The 19,672-nt window shown below is 46.8% G+C and overlaps 1 protein-coding gene across 5 annotated transcripts; it reads left to right on the top strand.

Moving 5' to 3' along the window:
* The first annotated feature begins 24 nt into the window (after positions 1-24).
* Positions 25-18,265, top strand: TAF6L (TATA-box binding protein associated factor 6 like). Of its 5 annotated transcripts, none has more exons than XM_081340397.1 (12): positions 25-86; positions 1,378-1,569; positions 2,151-2,307; positions 4,195-4,281; positions 5,568-5,718; positions 6,855-6,905; positions 8,632-8,726; positions 9,127-9,201; positions 12,751-12,971; positions 15,068-15,200; positions 15,281-15,409; positions 16,666-18,265. In XM_081340397.1, the coding sequence occupies exons 3-12, from the start codon at positions 2,161-2,163 to the stop codon at positions 17,455-17,457; spliced, it is 1,881 nt and encodes a 626-aa protein (XP_081196523.1). In that variant the 5' UTR covers positions 25-86; positions 1,378-1,569; positions 2,151-2,160; the 3' UTR covers positions 17,458-18,265. The 5 variants fall into 5 exon arrangements, with proteins under 5 accessions (XP_081196523.1, XP_081196524.1, XP_081196525.1 ...); XM_081340398.1 differs by having other exon boundaries at positions 2,124-2,307; XM_081340399.1 differs by having other exon boundaries at positions 34-86; positions 1,381-1,569.
* The last annotated feature ends 1,407 nt before the right edge of the window (positions 18,266-19,672 follow it).

Genomic DNA, 19,672 nt, shown 5'->3' with positions numbered 1-19,672 from the left:
ACCGCGAGGCGGCCAATCGGAGCGCGGGGATCAGCGAGCCCTCCGCTGCTGCTGGAGCCGCCCGGACGGGGCTGGAGGAGGGGCGGGTGAGTGGCGCCTCTATCCGGGCCCCCCGACCCAAATTGCTGCCCTTGTGCAGACTTTGCGCCGGGATCGCGTTTCTCCTGGAAGGAGCCCCTGTTGCCTTTGGGGGGGGGTCTCCCCTCTCCAGCATTCAGTCTTTCATCCAGTCTTTCTTTTCTTTCTCTCTCTCTCTTTCTATCTATCACTTGTTGCTTTGCACGTACACTGAGAGCTTGACTGTCCAATCACACTTGGCCAGTAAAGAATATTCTATTCTATTCTATTCTACTCTATTCTATTCTATTCTATTCTATTCTACTCTGTTCTGTTCTATTCTATTCTATTCTATTCCACTCTATTTTCTATTCTATTCTATTTTCTGTTCTGTTCTGTTCTGTTCTGTTCTGTTCTATTCCACTCTATTTTCTATTCTATTCTATTCTATTCTATTCTATTCTATTTTCTATTCTGTTCTGTTCTGTTCTGTTCTGTTCTATTCTATTTTCTGTTCTATTCCATTCCATTCTATTCTATTCTATTCCATTCCATTCCATTCCATTCTATTGCTTATTCTATTCTTTCTTTGCTTTCTTTCTTTCTTCCTTTTTTCTTTCTCTCCTTCTCTCTTGTTCTCTCCTTCCTTTTTGTCTTCCTCTCTCTCTGTCTTTGGGGGGAGGGGGCATTTGGGGATCCAGTGGTGAAGGGGGCTTTCCTGTGAAATGTACTGAGATGTGCAGCTGAGAAGTGTCCTCAGATTACATCCGTTCGTTTAGTGACTCTTCGAAGCTACAGTGGCCCTGGAAAAGGTCACTTCCAGCCAATTCTTGTACTTGGAACCATTTCAGCATCCCCACCATCGTGGGATCAAAATTTGGGCCCTTCGTGATTGGCGTGTCTTGACCACAGTCGCAGGGTCTCAGAATCCCTTGCTTGCCATTTGTGACCTTCCCATCCAGCTTCCAATAGGCAAAGTCAATGAGGGGGGAGGTGAATTTTCTCAATAGCCCCAGTGATTCCCCTTAACAGCCAGGGCAAAAGAAGTCATAAAATCAGATGTGACTCATAACGACCGCCTTCCTTAACAATGATCCCAGTTATGATTGTCAGTTGAGGACTGCCTGCATTGCGGTCGGTTGTGGAGTCAGCCAGATGTTCTGACTAGATCTGGCATTTTTATCCATCTGTCAAACCCTTCCCAAGGACTTGGGAAGATAGGCAGATGTTGTGTGGTTGTGTTAAAAGCATGTTTGTGGGATGGAAGCTTTTCTTTTCAGTCTGTCTGCATCTGTGAAAAGTAAACACCATTTCTTCCAGTAGTTCTGCAGCTCCTGGCTGCTCAGCCAAGGGCCCTGAGTGCTGTAGCCCATTGGCCAACCGATGTCCGGGAACAGAGTAGCCGAGAATGAGAACTCTGCATCGTCTGCATCGCTTTGCATGAATGTGAGGATTACGTTGTGGCACCCAGCCAATCTTCCCCACAGAGTGATTTTGGGACCTCCTTAACAGGTTAGAAGGGACATTGTAGATTATCTGGTCCAACACTCTGCTCAAGGAGGAAACCCTGTAACATTTCAGACAAATGGCTGTCCAGTGTCTTCTTAAAAAAAAAACTTCCAGTGTTGGAGCATTCACCGCTTCTGGAGGCAGGTTGTTCCACTGGTTAATTGTTCTAACTGTCAAGAAGTTTCTCCTTAGTTCCAGGTTGTTTCTCTCCTTGATTAGTCTCCATCCGTTGCTTCTTGTCCTGCCTTCAGGGGCTTTGGAGAATAGCTTGACTGCCTCTTCTTTGGGGCAGCCCCTGAGGTATTGGAAGGCTGCTATCATGTCCCCCCTCACCCTTCTCTTCGCTAAACTAGCCATGCCCAGTTCCTGCAACCATTCTTCATATGTTTTAGCCTCCAGTCCCCTGATCACCCTTGTTGCTCTTTTCTGCACTTTTTCCAATGTCTCAACATTTTTTTTGTAATGTGGTGACCCAAACTGGGGAGGCAGTTATTCCAGGTGTGGTCTTCCCAAGCCATTTTTTAAAAGTGGTTTCCTGCCTTTATTTTGTGTGACAGCTGTGGGGTTCCCCTCCTTCATCCCAGGGCCAACACCATGTCTGAACGGGAAGAACGGCGCTTTGTGGAGATTCCGCGCGAGTCGATCCGGCTGATGGCCGAAAGTGCGGGTGTGGAGCTGACCGATGAGGTGGCCGGTCTGCTGGCTGAAGACGTCTGCTACCGTCTGCGAGAAGCAACCCAGGTGAGGGACGCCGTCTAGGATGGTATTGGTTTGGAAGGGACCTTTGGAGCTGTGCAGGTAGTCCTCGATTTATGGCCGGCTGTTTAATGACCATTTGAAGTTACTATCAAGACTGATTTACCTACATTTTCCCCTCACTCATAGCTTGACCAAAAAAGATGGAAGGGATTGTGGAATGGAATGAAAAGGTGGGAGGGATGGAATCAAGGCGTCTTTGGAATTTTGCAAGGACACCAAGTGTGACTGACTGTTTTCTCATAACAAAATGAGCAGAAGAAATAAGGATGCCAGCATTTGTGCGGGAAATCAGAGCTGGTTTTGCTTCTTCTGTGCCAGTGTAGATTTTCAGTAAAGTATTATACTCTTGGTAAAATCATGTCCCAGGAGTTTTTTTGTCTGGAAATGCCAATTGGACAGTTGACAGTTATAGCAGAACCCCTCCCCCTCACAAAGGTGGTTATGGCCCCATTCCAATACCCACCACCTGTTCCCCACCGTCACATGTCTGCATGTCTGTCCTGCATTTACTTTTTGTAGCCTCCTGTGATTTCATTTTACAATGTTTTTGCTGTAAACCAGCAGAGATTATATTTCTTGAGACTTCTCAGGAAACAACAACTGAATGAAAACTGCTGGTGACCTTCTACCATTGCTCCATAGAAGGCATTCTAGCCTACTGCATTTGTGTGTGGCTTGCCAACTGCACAGTGGGAGATAGGAAAGCGCTCCAGAGGATCATTACCCCAAGCATTATTGGCTGTCCTGTCTTCTCCCCACCCCACCCCGGATATACTGTACAGTTCCCGCTGTCTTAGGAAGGCTCAAAATATTCTTAAAGACTCATCTCATCCTGGAGATTCTTTTTTTGAGCTATTACCATCTGGCAGATGGTACAGGATAATAAAAACAAAGACAAATAGGCGAAAAATAGTTTTTATCCCAGAGCTGTAACCATATTAAATACCACTGTATACTGCAACACTGAAGTGCAATATTAGGGGCAGCACAATGGTGAAGAGAATGTGAAGGGTGTCTGTTTATAATGTATGTTCTTATTTGTGGTTTTGACGTGTGTAATGTGCACTGTGGGCAGCACTTAATTTTGTTGTGAGTTACACAATGACAATAAAAATTATTCTATTCTATTCTGTTCTATTCTATTCTATTCTATTCTATTCTATTCTATTCTATTCTATTCTATTCTATTCTATTCTATTCTATTCTATTCTATTCATTTAGGGACCATTCAAAGTTACAACAGCATTGAAAAAAGTGACTTATGACTGTTTTTCACACTTATAGCAGTTGCAGTGTCCTTGTGGTCAAATGTTCAAAATTGAGATGCTTGGTAACTGCCTCATATTTATGACAGTTGCGGTGATCCCCTTTTGCAGCCTTCTGACAAACTGTCAAGGGGGAAGCCAGATTCACTTAACAACCATGTCGTTAACAACTACAGTGATTTACTTAACAACTTTGGCAAGAAAGGTTGTAAAATGGGGCAAAAATTTATTTAATAACTGTCTCACTTAGCAATGGAAATTTCAGGCACAATTGTGGTTGTATGTAAAAGGACTACCTGTATTTATATAGCTGTTTATTTCTTGTATTTGTTTGCTGCCTATCTCGCTGCAAGGCCATCTCAAAAGCCAGAAGGGAAGATGGCACACCTCGCGGTGTGTGTGTGTGTGTGTGTGTGTGTGTGTGGTGACTATCGTGACTTGGAGGATCACTGCCCCCTCCCTTCCGGTGATTGCTTTCTGATTGCTCATCAGCACATCTGGAAGCCAGGAGCTCATGAAGGGGCCACTGCGCAGTGCTTAATCCGAGATTCAGTGGGAGGCTGTGTGCTTACGTCCGACTCCTTTTGCCCCCCTCTTCCTGTAGAACAGTTCCCAGTTCATGAAACACACCAAACGGCGGAAGCTGATGGTGGAAGATTTCAACCGGGCTCTCCGATGGAGCAACGTGGAAGTGAGTTGGGCCCCGGGCTGTGAGTGTTTCCATACAGACTCCAAATTGCATTCTGCCGTAGTCTGAGACACAGAGATAGATAGGTTGAGCTCCGGATGGCTCCCGACCTTCGCTCCTTCCGACACGACCTAAAAACCTATCTGTTTGAACAATCTGGCCTGGTCTGATGGGTTTTGTTTTAATTATTATTTTAATGTAATTTATCTTCTGCATTTGGGCACTAGGGTTTAATTTGTTTTCAATTTCTGTATTTGGGCATTTTGATATTTATGTCCCTGTTCACCGCCCTGAGTCCTTCGGGAGAAGGGCGGTATACAAATCAAATCAAATAAATAAATAAACAACAGTTCATTTAGTGACTATTCGAAGTTACAAAGGCAGTGAAAAAAACGGAGCCCTTTTCACGCCACCGTTGCAGCATCCCCCTGGTCACGTGATCAAAATCCAGACGCTTGGCAACTGGCTCACATTTCTGACGGTTGCAGTGGTGGGGTTCCAATAATTTAACCGGTTCTCTGCCCTAATGACCGTTTCAAGTATAAAGAAATGATACACCGAAAGGTAGTTTATTGTTTCAGGCATTTAATACTTAAATAAGAACAATAATAAAAGAGGTACGCAAAACTAGATTGTCTTACAAGAAAGAGTGATGAGAAATTACCTCTGAGAAGCACCACCTGGTTTTCGCGTGGGTGACGTGATCGAACCATCGCCGTTTGGTTTCCGTCGCTCCTCTCTTGGACTTCTGGGGAAGGGGTTTTTTTTCCCACCTGGAAGTTGAACGAAAACCAGATGTGTTCCAGAAAACACACAGATTTATCATAACCGGTTCAGTGAACTCAACAAAAAATTAGGCATGGTTTCTGCCGAACCGGCGCGAACTGGCTGAATCCCACCACTGATCCCCAGGTCAGGTGATTCCCCTCTTGTGACCTCCCGACAAGCAAAGACAATGGGGGGAAGCCCGATTCACTTACCCACCGTGTCCCTAACTGAACAACTGCAGCGAACAACGAAGAAGGCCATAAAATGGGGCAAAGTTCAGTTTGTCTCGCTTAGCAACAGAAATTTTGGGCTGTAGGCTGAGGCTACCTGTCTAGGCAGTAAAATCCCATCGATGCCAGGCTAACAAAAGAGTCACCTGGAGCAGGGCCTCCAACTCTGGCCGCTTTACGCCTCGTGGGCTGAGCAATCCTGGGTGTTGAAGTCCACAAGTCGTAAAGTGGCCAAGGCCGGAGACCCCCCCACTTGGAGCAGGGCTGAGTGTGTGTTTGTTGCTGTTGCAGGTGGTGTGTGGCCATGGCTCAGCGGACGCTCTTCCCTTCCGAGTCATTAAGGAAGGAGAGTTTTTCTTCCAGGAAGACCGCGAAGTCAACCTGGTGGAGCTGGCGCTGGCCACCAGCATCCCCAAGGGCTGTGCGGAGACAGCCGTGAGAGGTAGGCCAGGGAGGAGGGGGGCCAGAGGCCACCAGGCCCCTTCCTGACTGGGGAGGTCCCTTCCTGGGGTGGCAGGGCCTTTGTCAATTGTCAGATATTCATAAAACTCTACCTGTATGTTCTAAAATCTTACTTCCCTCACTGGATTCTGCCATTCCCAAGGAGGAGAAGAGAAGATGTTAATTGGCTTTCCTTATCCATTTGCTGCAAGGGTGTTTATTTCAGCCTGCCTGGAGGCCGTCATTAAACCAGGGGAAGAACCTTTGAACTGGGAAGAACAAAGAAAGAGGAGGGGGGAGAGATCTGGTTTGCGTATCAGATTAGCATCTGAAAGGGAGGAAGTAAGAATCCTAAAGGCATGGAAGATCCCTCTTCCCTTGGAAGGTGTTGACACCTGAACCTTAATTGATCCGGGACTGGCCAAATGGACTGAGGGGAGGGGGTTTCACTCGGGGACACTTTAAAAGTACCAAGTTTAGATTCCAGCTGTCTTTCGTTACTTGGGCGTTTCAAGGTTCGGCAACGGCGGGCCCCGGAACAGAAGGCTAGCCAGGTTTCTCTGGATTGTTGATCAATCCAGAAATCGTCGACTTAACAAGCATTCATTTAGCGACTGTTCAGAGTTACCCTTTAAATTTTCTTTACTACTTTACGAGAAGATAAAATGCGAAGAAAACGAAAATAACGGAAAACTCTTCAGAGTTACAACTGGAAAAAGGGAGAAGTGGTCCTCACGCTTATCCCCGTCACAGTCTGCCCCCTGGTCAAGTGATCAGCATTTGGGCCCTGGGCAACTGGCATTTTTATGAATTTCCCACCTTCCCAGCCGGTCCCGAATGAGCGAAGTCAGTGGGGGAAGCCGTTAAGAACTGCAGGGATTTGCTTAGCGTGCTGGCTGGGGAATTCTGGGAGTTGAAGTCCGCCAGTCTTAAAGTTGCCAAGGTTGGACACCCCTGCTCTACAGTGAAAAAAAGGGTTTGACGGGCCAGAGGTCCCAATCCCCTGCTGGGCTCTCTTTGAATGCATCTCATCCAAGGATCAGAACTTCCCCACCCCTCCTCCACTCAGACGCTCTGAGGTTTTTCCTAATCTTCCATCGGTTCTTGAGCAGCCTCCGATTCTCTCTTCTCTTCTAGTTCACATCTCTTACCTGGACGGGAAAGGCAACCTCGAGGCTCAAGGCTCAGGTAAGGACTGGTAATGCCGGTTTGGTTGCATTTCTTGGAAGAAGACAGCACAATCCAGGATTACATATTTATTTTGCAAAGTCTGAGTGCAACCATTGCGATTTGTTTGCTTCGTTCATCTGAGGTCAGCGTAAAAGAGCCTTGGTGGAGCAGTGGGCTAATGCCTCCTTAAGTAACACCAGCTGCCTGCCATTAGTGCAGGTTCGAGTCCCACCAGGCTCAAGGTTGACTCAGCCTTCCATCCTTCCCAGGTAGGTAAAATGAGGACCCAGATTGTTGGGGGCAATAAGCTGACTTTGTAATAATGCCGCTTGGAGTGTGTGTGAAAGCCCTAATAAGCAGGCATATACATAGAATGAAGGCTACTGCTATGTTTGTAAGCCGCCCTGAGTCTTTGGAGAAGGGTGGGATATAAATGGAATGGGGAAAAAAATTGGACCGTTTCTCAACCTAGGCAACTTTGGGATGTGTGAACTTCAACTCCCAGAATTGGGCTCAGTAGGGAATTCTGGGAGTTGAAGTCCACCCATCTTAAAGCACGCTGGCTGGGGAATTCTGGGAGTTGAATTCCACCCATCCTAAAGTCGCCTAGGTTGAAAAACTTTGGTGAATTGTGTGACCAGATATATAAAATTGGTGTCAAGAATCCATTTATATTCCATTCCTAAATCCCTATCTGTGCAAACCTAAATCTTACCCCCTTACTGGATTCTGCCATTCCCAAGGAGGGGAAGAGAAGATGTTAATTGGCCATCCCTATCCATTAGACAAGGGACGCGGTGACTCAGGGGGTTAGGACGCTGAGCTTGTCGATCAGATGGTCGGCAGTTTGGTGGGTCGAATCCCGAGTGCCGCATAGCAGAGTGAGCGCCTGTTACTCGTCCCAGCTTCTGCCAACCTAGCAGTTCGAAAGCACGTCAAAATGCAAGTAGAAAAATAGGGACCACTATGGTGGGAAGGTAACAGCGTTCCGTGTGCCTTTGGCGTCTAGTCATGCCGGCCACATGACCACGGAGATGTCCTCGGACAAGCGCTGGCTCTTTGGCTTTGAAACGGAGATGAGCACCGCCCCCTAGAGTCGGAAACGACTAGCACGCATGTGTGGGGGAACCTTTACCTTTATCCATTAGACGCAAGGTTGTTTATTCAGCCTGCCTGGGGGCCATGATCAAAGACCAGGGAAAGAACCTTTGAACTGAGAAGAACAAAGAAAGGGGGGTGGGAGAGATTCTGGTTTGTATCTCCGATTGGAATCTGAAGGGGAGGAAACAACGATGTTGTAAATGCATGGAAGTTCTCTTTTCCCACGAAGGGTTTTGACACATGAACCTTAACTGATCCGGGACTAACCAAATGGACTGAGGGGAGGGGGTTTTACTCGGGGACACTTTAAAAGTATCCATCTGCGAGACAGTTTCCAGATCCTGTCTAGATTATCCACTTTCAACCATGTTTTAGTAAAAGTCCCTGTTGGATAATCTCGTCTCCAAGAGTTCTTCTTTCCTAAGATGTGGATTGGGGTGGGTCCTGACAATTGGCATACAGTATCTCAGGTGTGCGGCAAATGCTTTATTGCACAAGTGGAGAATCTGAGAATATTTCTTAGCAGCTCCTTCTGAGAAGGGATGGGGGATCCTGTGAACTGTAATTCAACTATTGGCTTCCCACCCTATCTTATCACTTCCTTTTTCGGCTTCCAAGACCAACTCTTCATTTCTGTTTCCAGTGCCCAGTGCCGTCTCCGTGCTGACAGATGACCTCTTGAAGTACTACCAGCATGTGACTCGAGCCGTACTGGGCGATGACCCTCAGCTGATGAAGGTGAGTCTGAAGAAGAGGCTCTGCTGATACGAGAGGACAGGATTCGAAGGCAAACAACGGGATTTGCAGACAGAAGAACCCTCAAATTGGTGCCTGTGACTGATCCCAGCTCTTACTGGGTAGCCATTTGGGGGAATCGCCCGTGACATGTTCAGTTCTAGAAGAAATGTTGACCAATGCCAATGGGATTAGATTAGATTAGAATAGAATAGTAATTAGAATAAAATAGAAATGAATAGAATAGAATAGAATAGAATAGAATAGAATAGAATAGAATAGAATAGAATAGAATAGAATAGAAATTAGAATATAATAGTCCAACCCCCCTGCTCGAGCAGGAGAACGTGTACCATTTCAGACAAGTGACTGAGTTGAACCCTTCTCTCCCCTTCTTGCCTAGGTTGCTCTCCAGGATTTACAGACCAATTCAAAGATTGCGGCTCTCCTCCCTTACTTTGTCTACATCGTGAGTGGGGTGAGTGGAGAGGGCTTGGAGCAAGCCCTGCGTCATTCATTCATTCATTCATAAATTGCTGTTTCTCCACTCATGAGGAGCTGATGAAGATCATTCACCATTTTAGTTAGCTCCACCTGCGTATTTGGCATTTACAGTGGGACAAAAAAGTATTTAGTCAGCCACCAATTGTGCAAGTTCTCCCACTTAAAAAGATGAGAGAGTAATTTTCATCATAGGTATACCTCAACTATGAGAGACAAAATGGGGGGAAAGAATCCAAGAAATCACATTGTAGGATTTCTAATGAATTAATTCGTACATTCCTCGGTAAAATAAGTATTTGGTCACCTACAAACAAGCAAGATTTCTGGCTCTCACAGACCTGTAACTTCTTTAAGAGGCTCCTCTGTCCTCCACTCGTTACCTGTATGAATGGCACCTGGTTGAACTTGTTATCAGTCCACAACCTCAAATAGTCACACTCCAAACTCTGCTATGGCCAAGACCAAAGAGCTGTCCAGGGACACCAGAAACAAAATTGTAGACCTGCACCATGCTGGGAAGACTGAATTTGCAATAGGCAAGCAGCTTGGTGTGAAGAAATCAACTGTGGGAGCAATTATTAGAAAATGGAAGACATACAAGACCACTGATAATCTCCCTCGTTCTGGGGCTCCACGCAAGATCTCACCCCGTGGGGTCAAAATGATCACAAGAACGGTGAGCAAAAATCCCAGAACCACACGGGGGGACCTAGTGAATGGCCTGCAGAGAGCTGGGACCAAAGTAACAAAGGCTACCATCGGTAACACACTACGCCGCCAGGGACTCAAATCCTGCAGTGCCAGACGTGTCCCCCTGCTTAAGCCAGTACATGTCTGGGCCCGTCTGAAGTTTGCTAGAGAGCATTTGGATGATCCAGAACAGGATTGGGAGAATGTCATGTGGTCAGATGAAACCAAAGTAGAACTTTTTGGTAAAAACTCAACTCGTCATGTTTGGAGGAGAAAGAATGCTGAGTTGCATCCAAAGAACACCATACCTACTGTGAAGCATGGGGGTGGAAACATCATGCTTTGGGGCTGTTTTTCTGCAAGGGACCAGGACGACTGATCTGTGTAAAGGAAAGAATGAATGGGGCCATGTATCGTGAGATTTTGAGTGAAAACCTCCTCCCATCAGCAAGGGCATTGAAGATGAAACGTGGCTGGGTCTTTCAGCATGACAATGATCCCAAACACACCGCCCGGGCAACGAAGGAGTGGTTTCGTAAGAAGCTTTTCAAGGTCCTGGAGTGGCCTAGCCAGTCTCCAGATCTCAACCCCATAGAAAACCTTTGGAGGGAGTTGAAAGTCCGTGTTGCCCAGCGACAGCCCCAAAACATCACTGCTCTAGAGATCTGCATGGAGGAATGGGCCAAAATACCAGCAACAGTGTGTGCAAACCTTGTGAAGACTTACAGAAAATGGTTGACCTCTGTCATTGCCAATAAAGGGTATTTAACAAAGTATTGAGATGAACTTTTGTTATTGACCAAATATTTTCCACCATAATTTGCAAATAAATTCGTTAGAAATCCTACAATGCGATTTCCTGGATTCTTTCCCCCCATTTTGTCTCTCATAGTTGAGGTATACCTATGATGAAAATTACAGGCCTCTCTCATCTTTTTAAGTGGGAGAACTTGCACAATTGGTGGCTGACTAAATACTTTTTTGTCCCACTGTATTTTTGCAGCATTGCCTTCCATCCTTCCGAGGTAGGTAAAATGAGGACCCAGATTGTTGGGGGCAATAAGCTGACTTTGTAATAATGCCGCTTGGGGTGTGTGTGTGAAAGCCCTAATAAGCAGGCATATACATAGAATGAAGGCTATTGCTAAGCACATTGATTTGTGCTTAGAGTGTAAGCCGCCCTGAGTCTTCGGAGAAGGGCGGGATATAAATGGGATTAAAATAAAATAAAAAAATAAGACTAGAAATGATTCCATATATATATATATATATATATATATATATATATATATATATATATATATATATATATATATATATATATATATATATATATATATATATATATATATATATATATATATATATATATAAGGAAGTTGAATTTAGCCACAAATAATATTCTGTTCTATAAAGAATTACAGGATGCAACCATATATTCTGTAAGGATGGAGCGATGGGTGCTTAGATGTTCTTAAATATGGAAAAGAAACTGCACAAAAAGAGAAAGTTAATTGGCTAATCTTTTACACTCGCTAAGTGTGAGGTTTAACTATTTTGGAAGATAAAGTATCTCTGATTCCAGCTTATTTATGTCCATTTCCCTTGGAGGAAATAAATCAATAGTGCGCAGCCTCCTTTGTTGTTCCTTTTGTATTTAAATAGCTTTAAAGGTTCAATTATACCTGTTTTAACAACCAGATCCAGCAGAAATGAATGCTGATTTTTTTTATTCCCCCTCCTACAAAACACATCTGAGAGAAAAGTGTTAAATTCCTCTTGATCACCCTTGCAATGAATTTGATAAATAAATAATTAAGATAGTTTAATCTACCCTAATCCTCCCTGTCCTGTAGGGCAAAATTCCAAAGCATCATTTTGTTTTTTTGTTTGTTTATCTACCCATTTCTCCACAAGGTAACTCTGGGCAGCTAACAATTTTATAATGTGAAATAAAACTCAGGGTTACTTAGTGATCGACCCGCTTTATGACCATCATGAGTGATGACTGTGGGAGGCAGGTTCCATTATGTTCATAACACGAGGACTGCCGCTCATGAGTAGAAACCATTTTTCCCCATGGTTTATTAACTATTTATTAGGGGGGCAAAAGCCCTAATAAGCAGGCATATACATAGAATGAAGGCTATTGCTAAGCACATTGGTTTGTGCTTAAATTGTAAGCCGCCCTGAGTCTTCGGAGAAGGGCGGGATATAAATGGGATTAAAATAAAAATAAATAAAACTAAAGCACTATTACAGAATACAGAGTTGGAAGGGACCTTGGAGGTCTTCTAGTCCAACCTTGTTCCATTTCGGACCAATGGCTGTCCGGTCTCTTCTTGAAAACCCAGCAATGTAGCACCCACAACTCCAGGAAGCAAGCTGCTCTATCCATTCTCTCTCTCTTTCCTCTCTCTCCATCCATCAATTCTGTCGATCCATCTCTCCATCCTGTATCTTATTTGTCTGTCTATGTATCTTACCCATCTATCTCACAGAACGTAGAGTCCTAGGGCTGGAAGGGACCTTGGAGGTCTTCTAGTCCAACCCCCTTTCAGACAAATGGCTGTCCAGTCTCTTCTTAAGAAACTCCAGGGATGGAACACCCACAGCTTCCGGAGGAAAGCCGTTCCTTCAATTACGGTTTCACCCAACACATCTAACCAGAAAGACAAGTCAGCCACATGATGGCATCGGAAGCTCATGGGCCTGAAGTGGGGAGCCAGCTCATTGTTTTCAGACTGTTCACACAACCTAATAAGGAAGGACCGCTTCAGGAAGGCTAGGGTCTCCCTTGGCTGAGATGTTTGCTCTCTGGCTTCCTCTGCAGGTCAAGTCGGTGAGCCACGACCTGGAGCAACTCAACCGCCTTCTGCATATGGCCAAAAGCCTCATTCAAAACCCTTATTTGTGCCTGGGGTCTTACGTCAAAAGCCTCATTGCCAGCGTCATGTACTGCGTCCTGGAGCCTTTGGCAGCCTCCATCAACCCCCTGAATGACCACTGGACCCTGCGCGACTACGCAGCCCTCCTCCTCGGCCAGATCTTCCGGTGAAGTCTCTGAAATGACCGGCCTCTCTGGATCTTGCCTGCCCCTCTCCTATGGAGCAAACAGGAGCTTTGCACCCCAGAGTGGCTTGATTTAGTGATCCCTGCCTCGGAGCCCCAGGCTCGTCATTGGTGGCCCAAGACCGCAGAGGCGGGAGGTGTCAGTAGAATTAAAATCAAAACTGGAAGAGAATCTGGTCAAAGTAACAGGAAATTTCTATAGGAGGAGATTCTCTGTAGCTCAGGGTTGGCCTTGTTTTCATGTAGACGTTTCATTACCCAACTAGGTTATGTCATCAGGGCTGGAAAGGAATAGGGCAGTGATGGCGAACCTTTGAGAGACCGAGTGCCCAAACTGCAACCCAAAACCCACTTATGTATCATCAGGTCCCGGGTGGGTGTGGCCCATTGGGTGGGCGTGGTGGTGGTAACGGCAGACTGGGTGGGACTAAAAAAGTTCAACCAATCAATTCCAACTTTGCAGGATCTTTTTTTTCCCCGTGAGCAGTGGCGTAGCGTGGGGGGTGCAGGGGCCCCCCGGCCACACCGGGCGCAACATCTGGGGGGGCGCATTAGATGCATTTTACTTTAATTACATCAGTATTTTCATAACAAACAATACATGTGCTTAGGGGGTAAGGGTTTCTTTAACTAATCTAGTGGAAGAGACTCGAGTGCTCAAATCCATGGGTTAGGGGGCGCAAATTACTTGCCTTGCCCCGGGTGCTGACAACCCACGCTACGCCACTGCCCGTGAGAAGTTGAAATTGATTGATTGAACCTTTTTTTTTGGCACACGGCGGCGGAGGTCTAAAGCGAAAAGATTTTATAAAACCCAGCTGAAGGCCTGGGACTGGGGCGAAGGCGCTCGTGTCCACAGAAGGCTCTGCGTGCCACTTGTGGCACACGTGCCATAGGTTCGCCACCACGGGAATAGGGCTTGCAAACAACATGCTTTCAATTTCTTTCTACAATATGCCCGCTATCATTGTCCTCAAGTCCATTCAGCTCACTGTTATTTGTGGGGTCCTTGGTGCTCTCTCCACTTGTTTTTTTCCCCAGACGTTTCATTACCCAACTAGATAACTTCATCAGTGCTAGAAGGGAGGGGTGTGTGCAAGGGGGAAGGGAGGATGAAGACTACTATGGGGCCCTTGGTGCTCTCTGACCTTGAATGTTTTAATCCAGACATTTCGTAACCCAACAGGGAAATATCAGTGTATGAAATTTTGCAAGCAAATATGAATTTAATTATCCCCCTTTGGGGAGATTTCTTGGGCCAGGCGGAAGCTGTGGGCAACCACTGATTGGTGTAAAGACTAAGGCTACCCTGAGCCATAATTTCAAAAGGTGGCTTTTGATTCAGTATCTCATAACTTAAACGGCCCAAGGAATTCAGCTGAAATATGGTGGGTGTCAACACTGTAAACATTGGATGTTTTTGCCCTGCCGATATAAGAGGCAGCCTTTTCCTTTAAACTGTTTTGCTTTGAATCAATGAAGCTGGGGGGGGGAATGTTAACTGAGTTGTTCTAATTAAGATAAGGGATGGCTCGCTACAGAAAGGAAGTGAAACTTTTGCATGTTAAACTAATTGGAGAATGTGATTTATGACGTGTAATTAAGGGAGGGAATTGTGTATGATACCATGTGTTCAGGGGAGGAGAATTCAGATTCATGAGTGCCGATGCTTCGTTCTCATTATTATAGACTTTTTAGAATAAACAATGCCAGAATGTTCTTTGATCTGTCTCATTAGACAGATCAAACCATGACATCGGGTTTGCAAATCCACCCAGGGGAGATTTTAGCAATTTATAGTTGCTAACTAACAAATATATAGTTACTAACAAATATATAGTTATGGCAATACTAGCACTGATGACGTTACCAAGTTTGGTGATGAAATGTCCAAGCTCAGAGAGCACCAAGGACCTGGGGGATTCTGGGGGTTGAAGTCCACATCTCTTCACGCCACCCAAGTCGAGAAACCCCGGTTTCAGGTTGTGCGACAATTCATTGATAGAGAAGTCTCCAGCCATGATTGTTAGTTCAAAAGAGATGACCCTGCTTCAATTTTCTTTCCACTTTCCTTACAGGAGCCACGGGGATCTGGTGAGCAGCTTGTACCATCAGATCCTCCTCACCCTCCAGAAGGTGCTGGCTGACCCCGTCCGCCCCCTCTGCTCACACTACGGGGCCGTGGTGGGGCTGCATGCCTTGGGGTGGGAGGTAAGTTGCAGCTGGCCCCATCGGTGGCTTGGGGGTGCCTCCCCGGCGCGTGCCGATCTCTCATGGCCTCTCCCCCTCAGGCGGTGCAACGGGTCCTCTATCCCCACCTCTCCACCTACTGGTCCAACCTGCAGGTGGTACTGGATGATTATTCGGTGTCCAACGCTCAGGTCAAGGCTGATGGACACAAGGTCTACGGGGCCATCCTGGTGAGTGTCTGGCACGGTGGCGACATCAGCCGGGGGTGGGGGTGGATTTCTGAGCAGGCAAGAACTGCGATATTTACAGGCAGTCCTTGACTTACACCCGTTCGGTTAGTGACTGTTTGAAGTCCTGATGGGCCTCTCTCTGGCACAGCGGCAACTCCGGCCAGAGGGTTTTGTGAGGGTTAAGCCAACAACTGCAGCTTTCACAGGCGGTACTCAATTCCCAACATTTGGGACCAGAACGTCCCTTGCTCAGCCATAACAATTATTAAGGGAGTCACCCCTGATTTTACAGCTTTTTTTTTTCTATGGTCATTAAGTAAGTCTGGCTTCCCTCACTGACTTTGTCAGAAGCCAGCTGGGAAGGTTGTAAATGGCTTCCGTGTGAGGCCAGGACACGGCAGCTGTCATAAGGTGGCCGAGGGTCCAGAGTCCGAACATGAGACCCCAGGGATGCTGCAACTGTCATACAGGAAGTCCTCGACTTATCACCACAATTGAGCCCAAAATGTCCGTTGTGGTTTGTGTGCTTGATCCAGGCAAGGGAAGGAAGGATGCATCCGTAAAAGGAATCGGCGGCTACTTTAAATTCTGACCAGCCCGAATCATATTTTTAGCAGAACTGTAAAAAAACTGGCCGTCTTGAGAATCAGTTACTGGAGTTAGATGATTGCATGTACTTCCCAACTTAAACCATTAATTTGGAAACTGTTCAAAGTTACAAGGGCACTGAAAAAAGTGACTTATGGCCATTGTTCACGCTTACGACCGTTGCAGTATCCCCAGGGTCACGTGGTCAAAATTCAGGCAGTTACCAACTGGCTCATATTTATGATGGTCGCCGTGTCCTGGGGTCACATGATCCCCTTTTGTGATCTTCTACTAAGCGAAGTCAATGGGGAAATCAGATTCACTTCACCAACTATGCTACTAACTTAAGTAACATTTAACAACTATGTTGTAAAATTGGGCACAACTCACTTAAGAACTGTCTTGCTTAGCAAAAGAAATGTTGGGCTCAACTGTGGTCATAGGACTGCATGTGTTCGTCTAAACCAGGGGTAGGCAACCTCGGCTCTTTTATGACTCGTGGACTTCAACTCCCAGAATTCTTGAGCCAGCATGGCTCAGCTTGGAAACATCTCCCTTTCCCTTCACCTTGGCTGGCTCAGGAATTCTGGGAGTTGAAGTCCATGAGTCATAAAAGAGCCGAGGTTGCCTACCCCTGGTCTAAACAGTCCCTCCGATTCCTCCCTCAGGTGGCCGTCGAGCGACTCCTCAAGATGAAAGCCCAGTCGCTGTCGGTGCCCGTCCAGGCCGAGGGCGCTGGTGCCGAGGGGCGCCCGCGGGATGGGGCGCCTTGGCTCAGTCCCCTCCAGGACCCCCAGGTGGAGTTTGGCTTTGGCATCGCCAGCCACTTGCTGCAGCTGGGCAGCGGGGGCCCCCAGGCCGGGGTGGGCATCCCTACCAGCCCCCCGGCCATCTCGCTGAACGAGATTTACCAGGAGCTTTACTACTTCTTTGGGGACAGCCTGGCCACCCGCTTTGGCACCGGCTCGGGGCTGTGCCCAGCCGGGCCGATGCCGGCCAGCCCGCCCAAGGCCGCCGACACCAAGAAGGAGCAGCCAGCCTTCAGCACCGGGGAGCCCGTGCGCAAGATGCCCCAGCTGACCGCCAGCGCCACTGTCAGTCCTCGGGAGGAAGAGAGCCCCCGTGCGGACTTTTCGGCCAGCCGGCCGGCCTTGCACCGCTCAGCCAACCTGGCTCGTTCCCGCAGCGCCCTGCGCCAGCAGAGCCATCGGCCTGTCGCCCGGGACGTCTTCCAGAAGTGCCGGTTTTCCCTGCAAGGGGCACCCCACTTCAGCTTCGTGATCGCGGGGCGCCAGGTGGACCGCCGGTGCCAGGGGCGGCTCTTCCAGACCTGTTTCTTGCAGCACCACGGACCCACCCATGTTTCGCGCTACGCCCAGAAGCTGCCCATGATTGGACGGACCAGCAAGCCAGTCAAAAAGTGGGGTCACTCTGACTATTCCCTCTACTTACCTCTCTGAGCAATGGGTCTTGTCTGAGTGGGAAGATCCAATCATTTGGGACCGCCACATCAGAAACCCCTTCCCCAACTGTCCTGGGGCCACTTCCATCCAGGAGCTGGAGCAAGCGGATCCTTTGGAAGGACCCCCGAGGGACTCCAGCGTGGAACTCTGGGGCTATCCCCTTGGAATAATCAAGCCCCTTTAAAATTTCTTAACGGATTCTAGCCAGCTCTTTCAAATTCCCCAGCCAAGAGCTTTTCTGCACTTCTCTCAATTTTGTAATAAAATGGGACAGTAAGATTGGCATGCAACCCTCCTCCCCAAACCCCCAACTCTGCTTTGAGCAGAAGCCCAACCTGCAAAAGGGGGAGAGACAGGATTTTTGTTGGAGTTGTGGTTCACTCTTTGAATTTCTGTGGGGCAGAAAGAGAGAAAGCAGAAGAATTGGCTTTGGATGGTGTTTTTTTTTAAAGAGAGAGAAAATATGTGTGTTTTGCTGATTCAAAACAGCACCAGTTTTGCTTTTTCCTTTCTGCTCAGAGATAAAAAAATATTTCCTGAATATTTGGATTTCAGCCCCCAACATTGGAGACTTGAACACTGTCTGAAATAATGAGACTGAAAATTATTTGTTTGGTGGGGGGAGGAGGCAGGAAGGAGCAGTGCATGAGCCAAGGCCAATCCTGATCTGTTTGGAAAATACAATAAAAATAAATGGTGGGAATCCTTTGAAAGTGTTTCCTCCTCCAGTTGAAAAACGGAAACTGTTTCTTCAAATGAGCACAGAATATGGTTTTGCAAAGAAAAATAAAAGAAATTGAGCTTCCTGTTTGTGCTAGAAAAAGGCTTGGGGGTGGGGTGGGAGGTGGGTTTCTCCTTTTGCGTCGCTCTTCCCTGTTTGCAGGAGATGCTACTAAAATGGAATGGCCTTGCTGACTGGGAATGTAAGGGACCCAGTTAGAATATATTCCAGACTGCCTGCTAGGCTAAAATACAGTACAGTTGGGGTAGCTTGTAGATCTCTCTGTTCTGCAAACATAGTCCTTTTACCCAGCAAAGCTGGGGAATTCTGGGAGTTAAAATCCTCCCAGCTTAAAGTTGCCAAGGTTGCACAGGCATTTGGGTTGGCCAAACCATGAACTGGCCCAGCCAAATGCTGGATTTGATTTTCCTGGTGCGGAGTATCCAATTTATCACACAAGCTGGGAAATTGCAACCTGTGTGGGGGGCGGTCCTTGGTGCTTTCTCAGCTTGGTAAGTTTTCTTGCAGATGTTTTCTTGCTGATGAGGTTACCTAGTTGGGTAATGAAACATCTGCAAGCAAATAGCCAAGCTCAGAGGGCACCAAGGACCCCACAGTCCCTCTCCTCCACAAACCCCACTCCCTTGTAGCATCGATGATGTTCCCTAGTTACATCATGAAACATCTGCAAGACAAGCAGCAAACTCGGAGCACCAAGGACCCTTGAGTTCAACCCGGAGCTACAAATCTGATATAAATTGCAACTTCTTTATTAAACGCAACACCAAGAGATGCGTTCTCTGGATTAAATCACAAATCGGGAGCCCCCAATATTGGCAAAGGTTTTATGCCCGTTTGCAAAGTCACGTTCACTAGCAAGCTGTTCGCAAGGAGCAATAAATAAAGAAAATACGCCTCGGAAAGAAGCCCTTCCAAGTTGATGAGATCCTTATTAAAGTATGAGAGCCCCACGCCCTCCTGGCCCAGACTGACAAGGTTGGCAATTCGGGATGCGCAAGGCTTTCTAGCCAGTTTATCTGCAACTGAACACGGGAGGTCAGCCCCTGGCCTGGTGGGAGTTTTGCCACAAGTCGGGAATTTTAGGACAACGGTGGTTCTGTGAGGAATAAAAAGAATTCAACTCCAAGGATGTTGGAAAACAAAACAAGTTTTATTAAAGCTTTTGCAAAAGTGGTGGAACTCTTGTAACGGCAAATCCCAGTCCACACCTGAAGCAATTTTTGCATAGGTTTTTATACCCTGTCCATACATCACACTACAACCTTCCAAAGTGAGTCCAGTTGATAAGCCCACCTGGTCACATGCTTTCCCACCGCCTAGCAACCATTACAATTACCAAACCCTCCAATTATTAGATCAAATGCCCTTTTGCTTCTAATCTTCACTCCCTTTTCTGTAACATCCTGCTAACTTGGGGTATAGCTTTATCTACAAGGTGAACTGTTACCCAAGCTGGATAATTGGAATTAT

This window comes from Vipera berus (assembly GCF_964194415.1).
Source record: "Vipera berus genome assembly, chromosome: 16".
NCBI lineage: Eukaryota > Metazoa > Chordata > Lepidosauria > Squamata > Viperidae > Vipera > Vipera berus.
This window is presented reverse-complemented; position numbering and strand designations above follow the sequence as displayed.

Excerpts from the sequence above, each read along its gene's own strand:
- TAF6L (XM_081340396.1), top strand. Across the intron at positions 5,719-6,854 it reads TGCGGAGACAGCCGTGAGAG|TTCACATCTCTTACCTGGAC; the intron begins GTAGGCCAGGGA and ends CTTCTCTTCTAG. Across the intron at positions 12,972-15,067 it reads CTCCTCGGCCAGATCTTCCG|GAGCCACGGGGATCTGGTGA; the intron begins GTGAAGTCTCTG and ends CTTTCCTTACAG.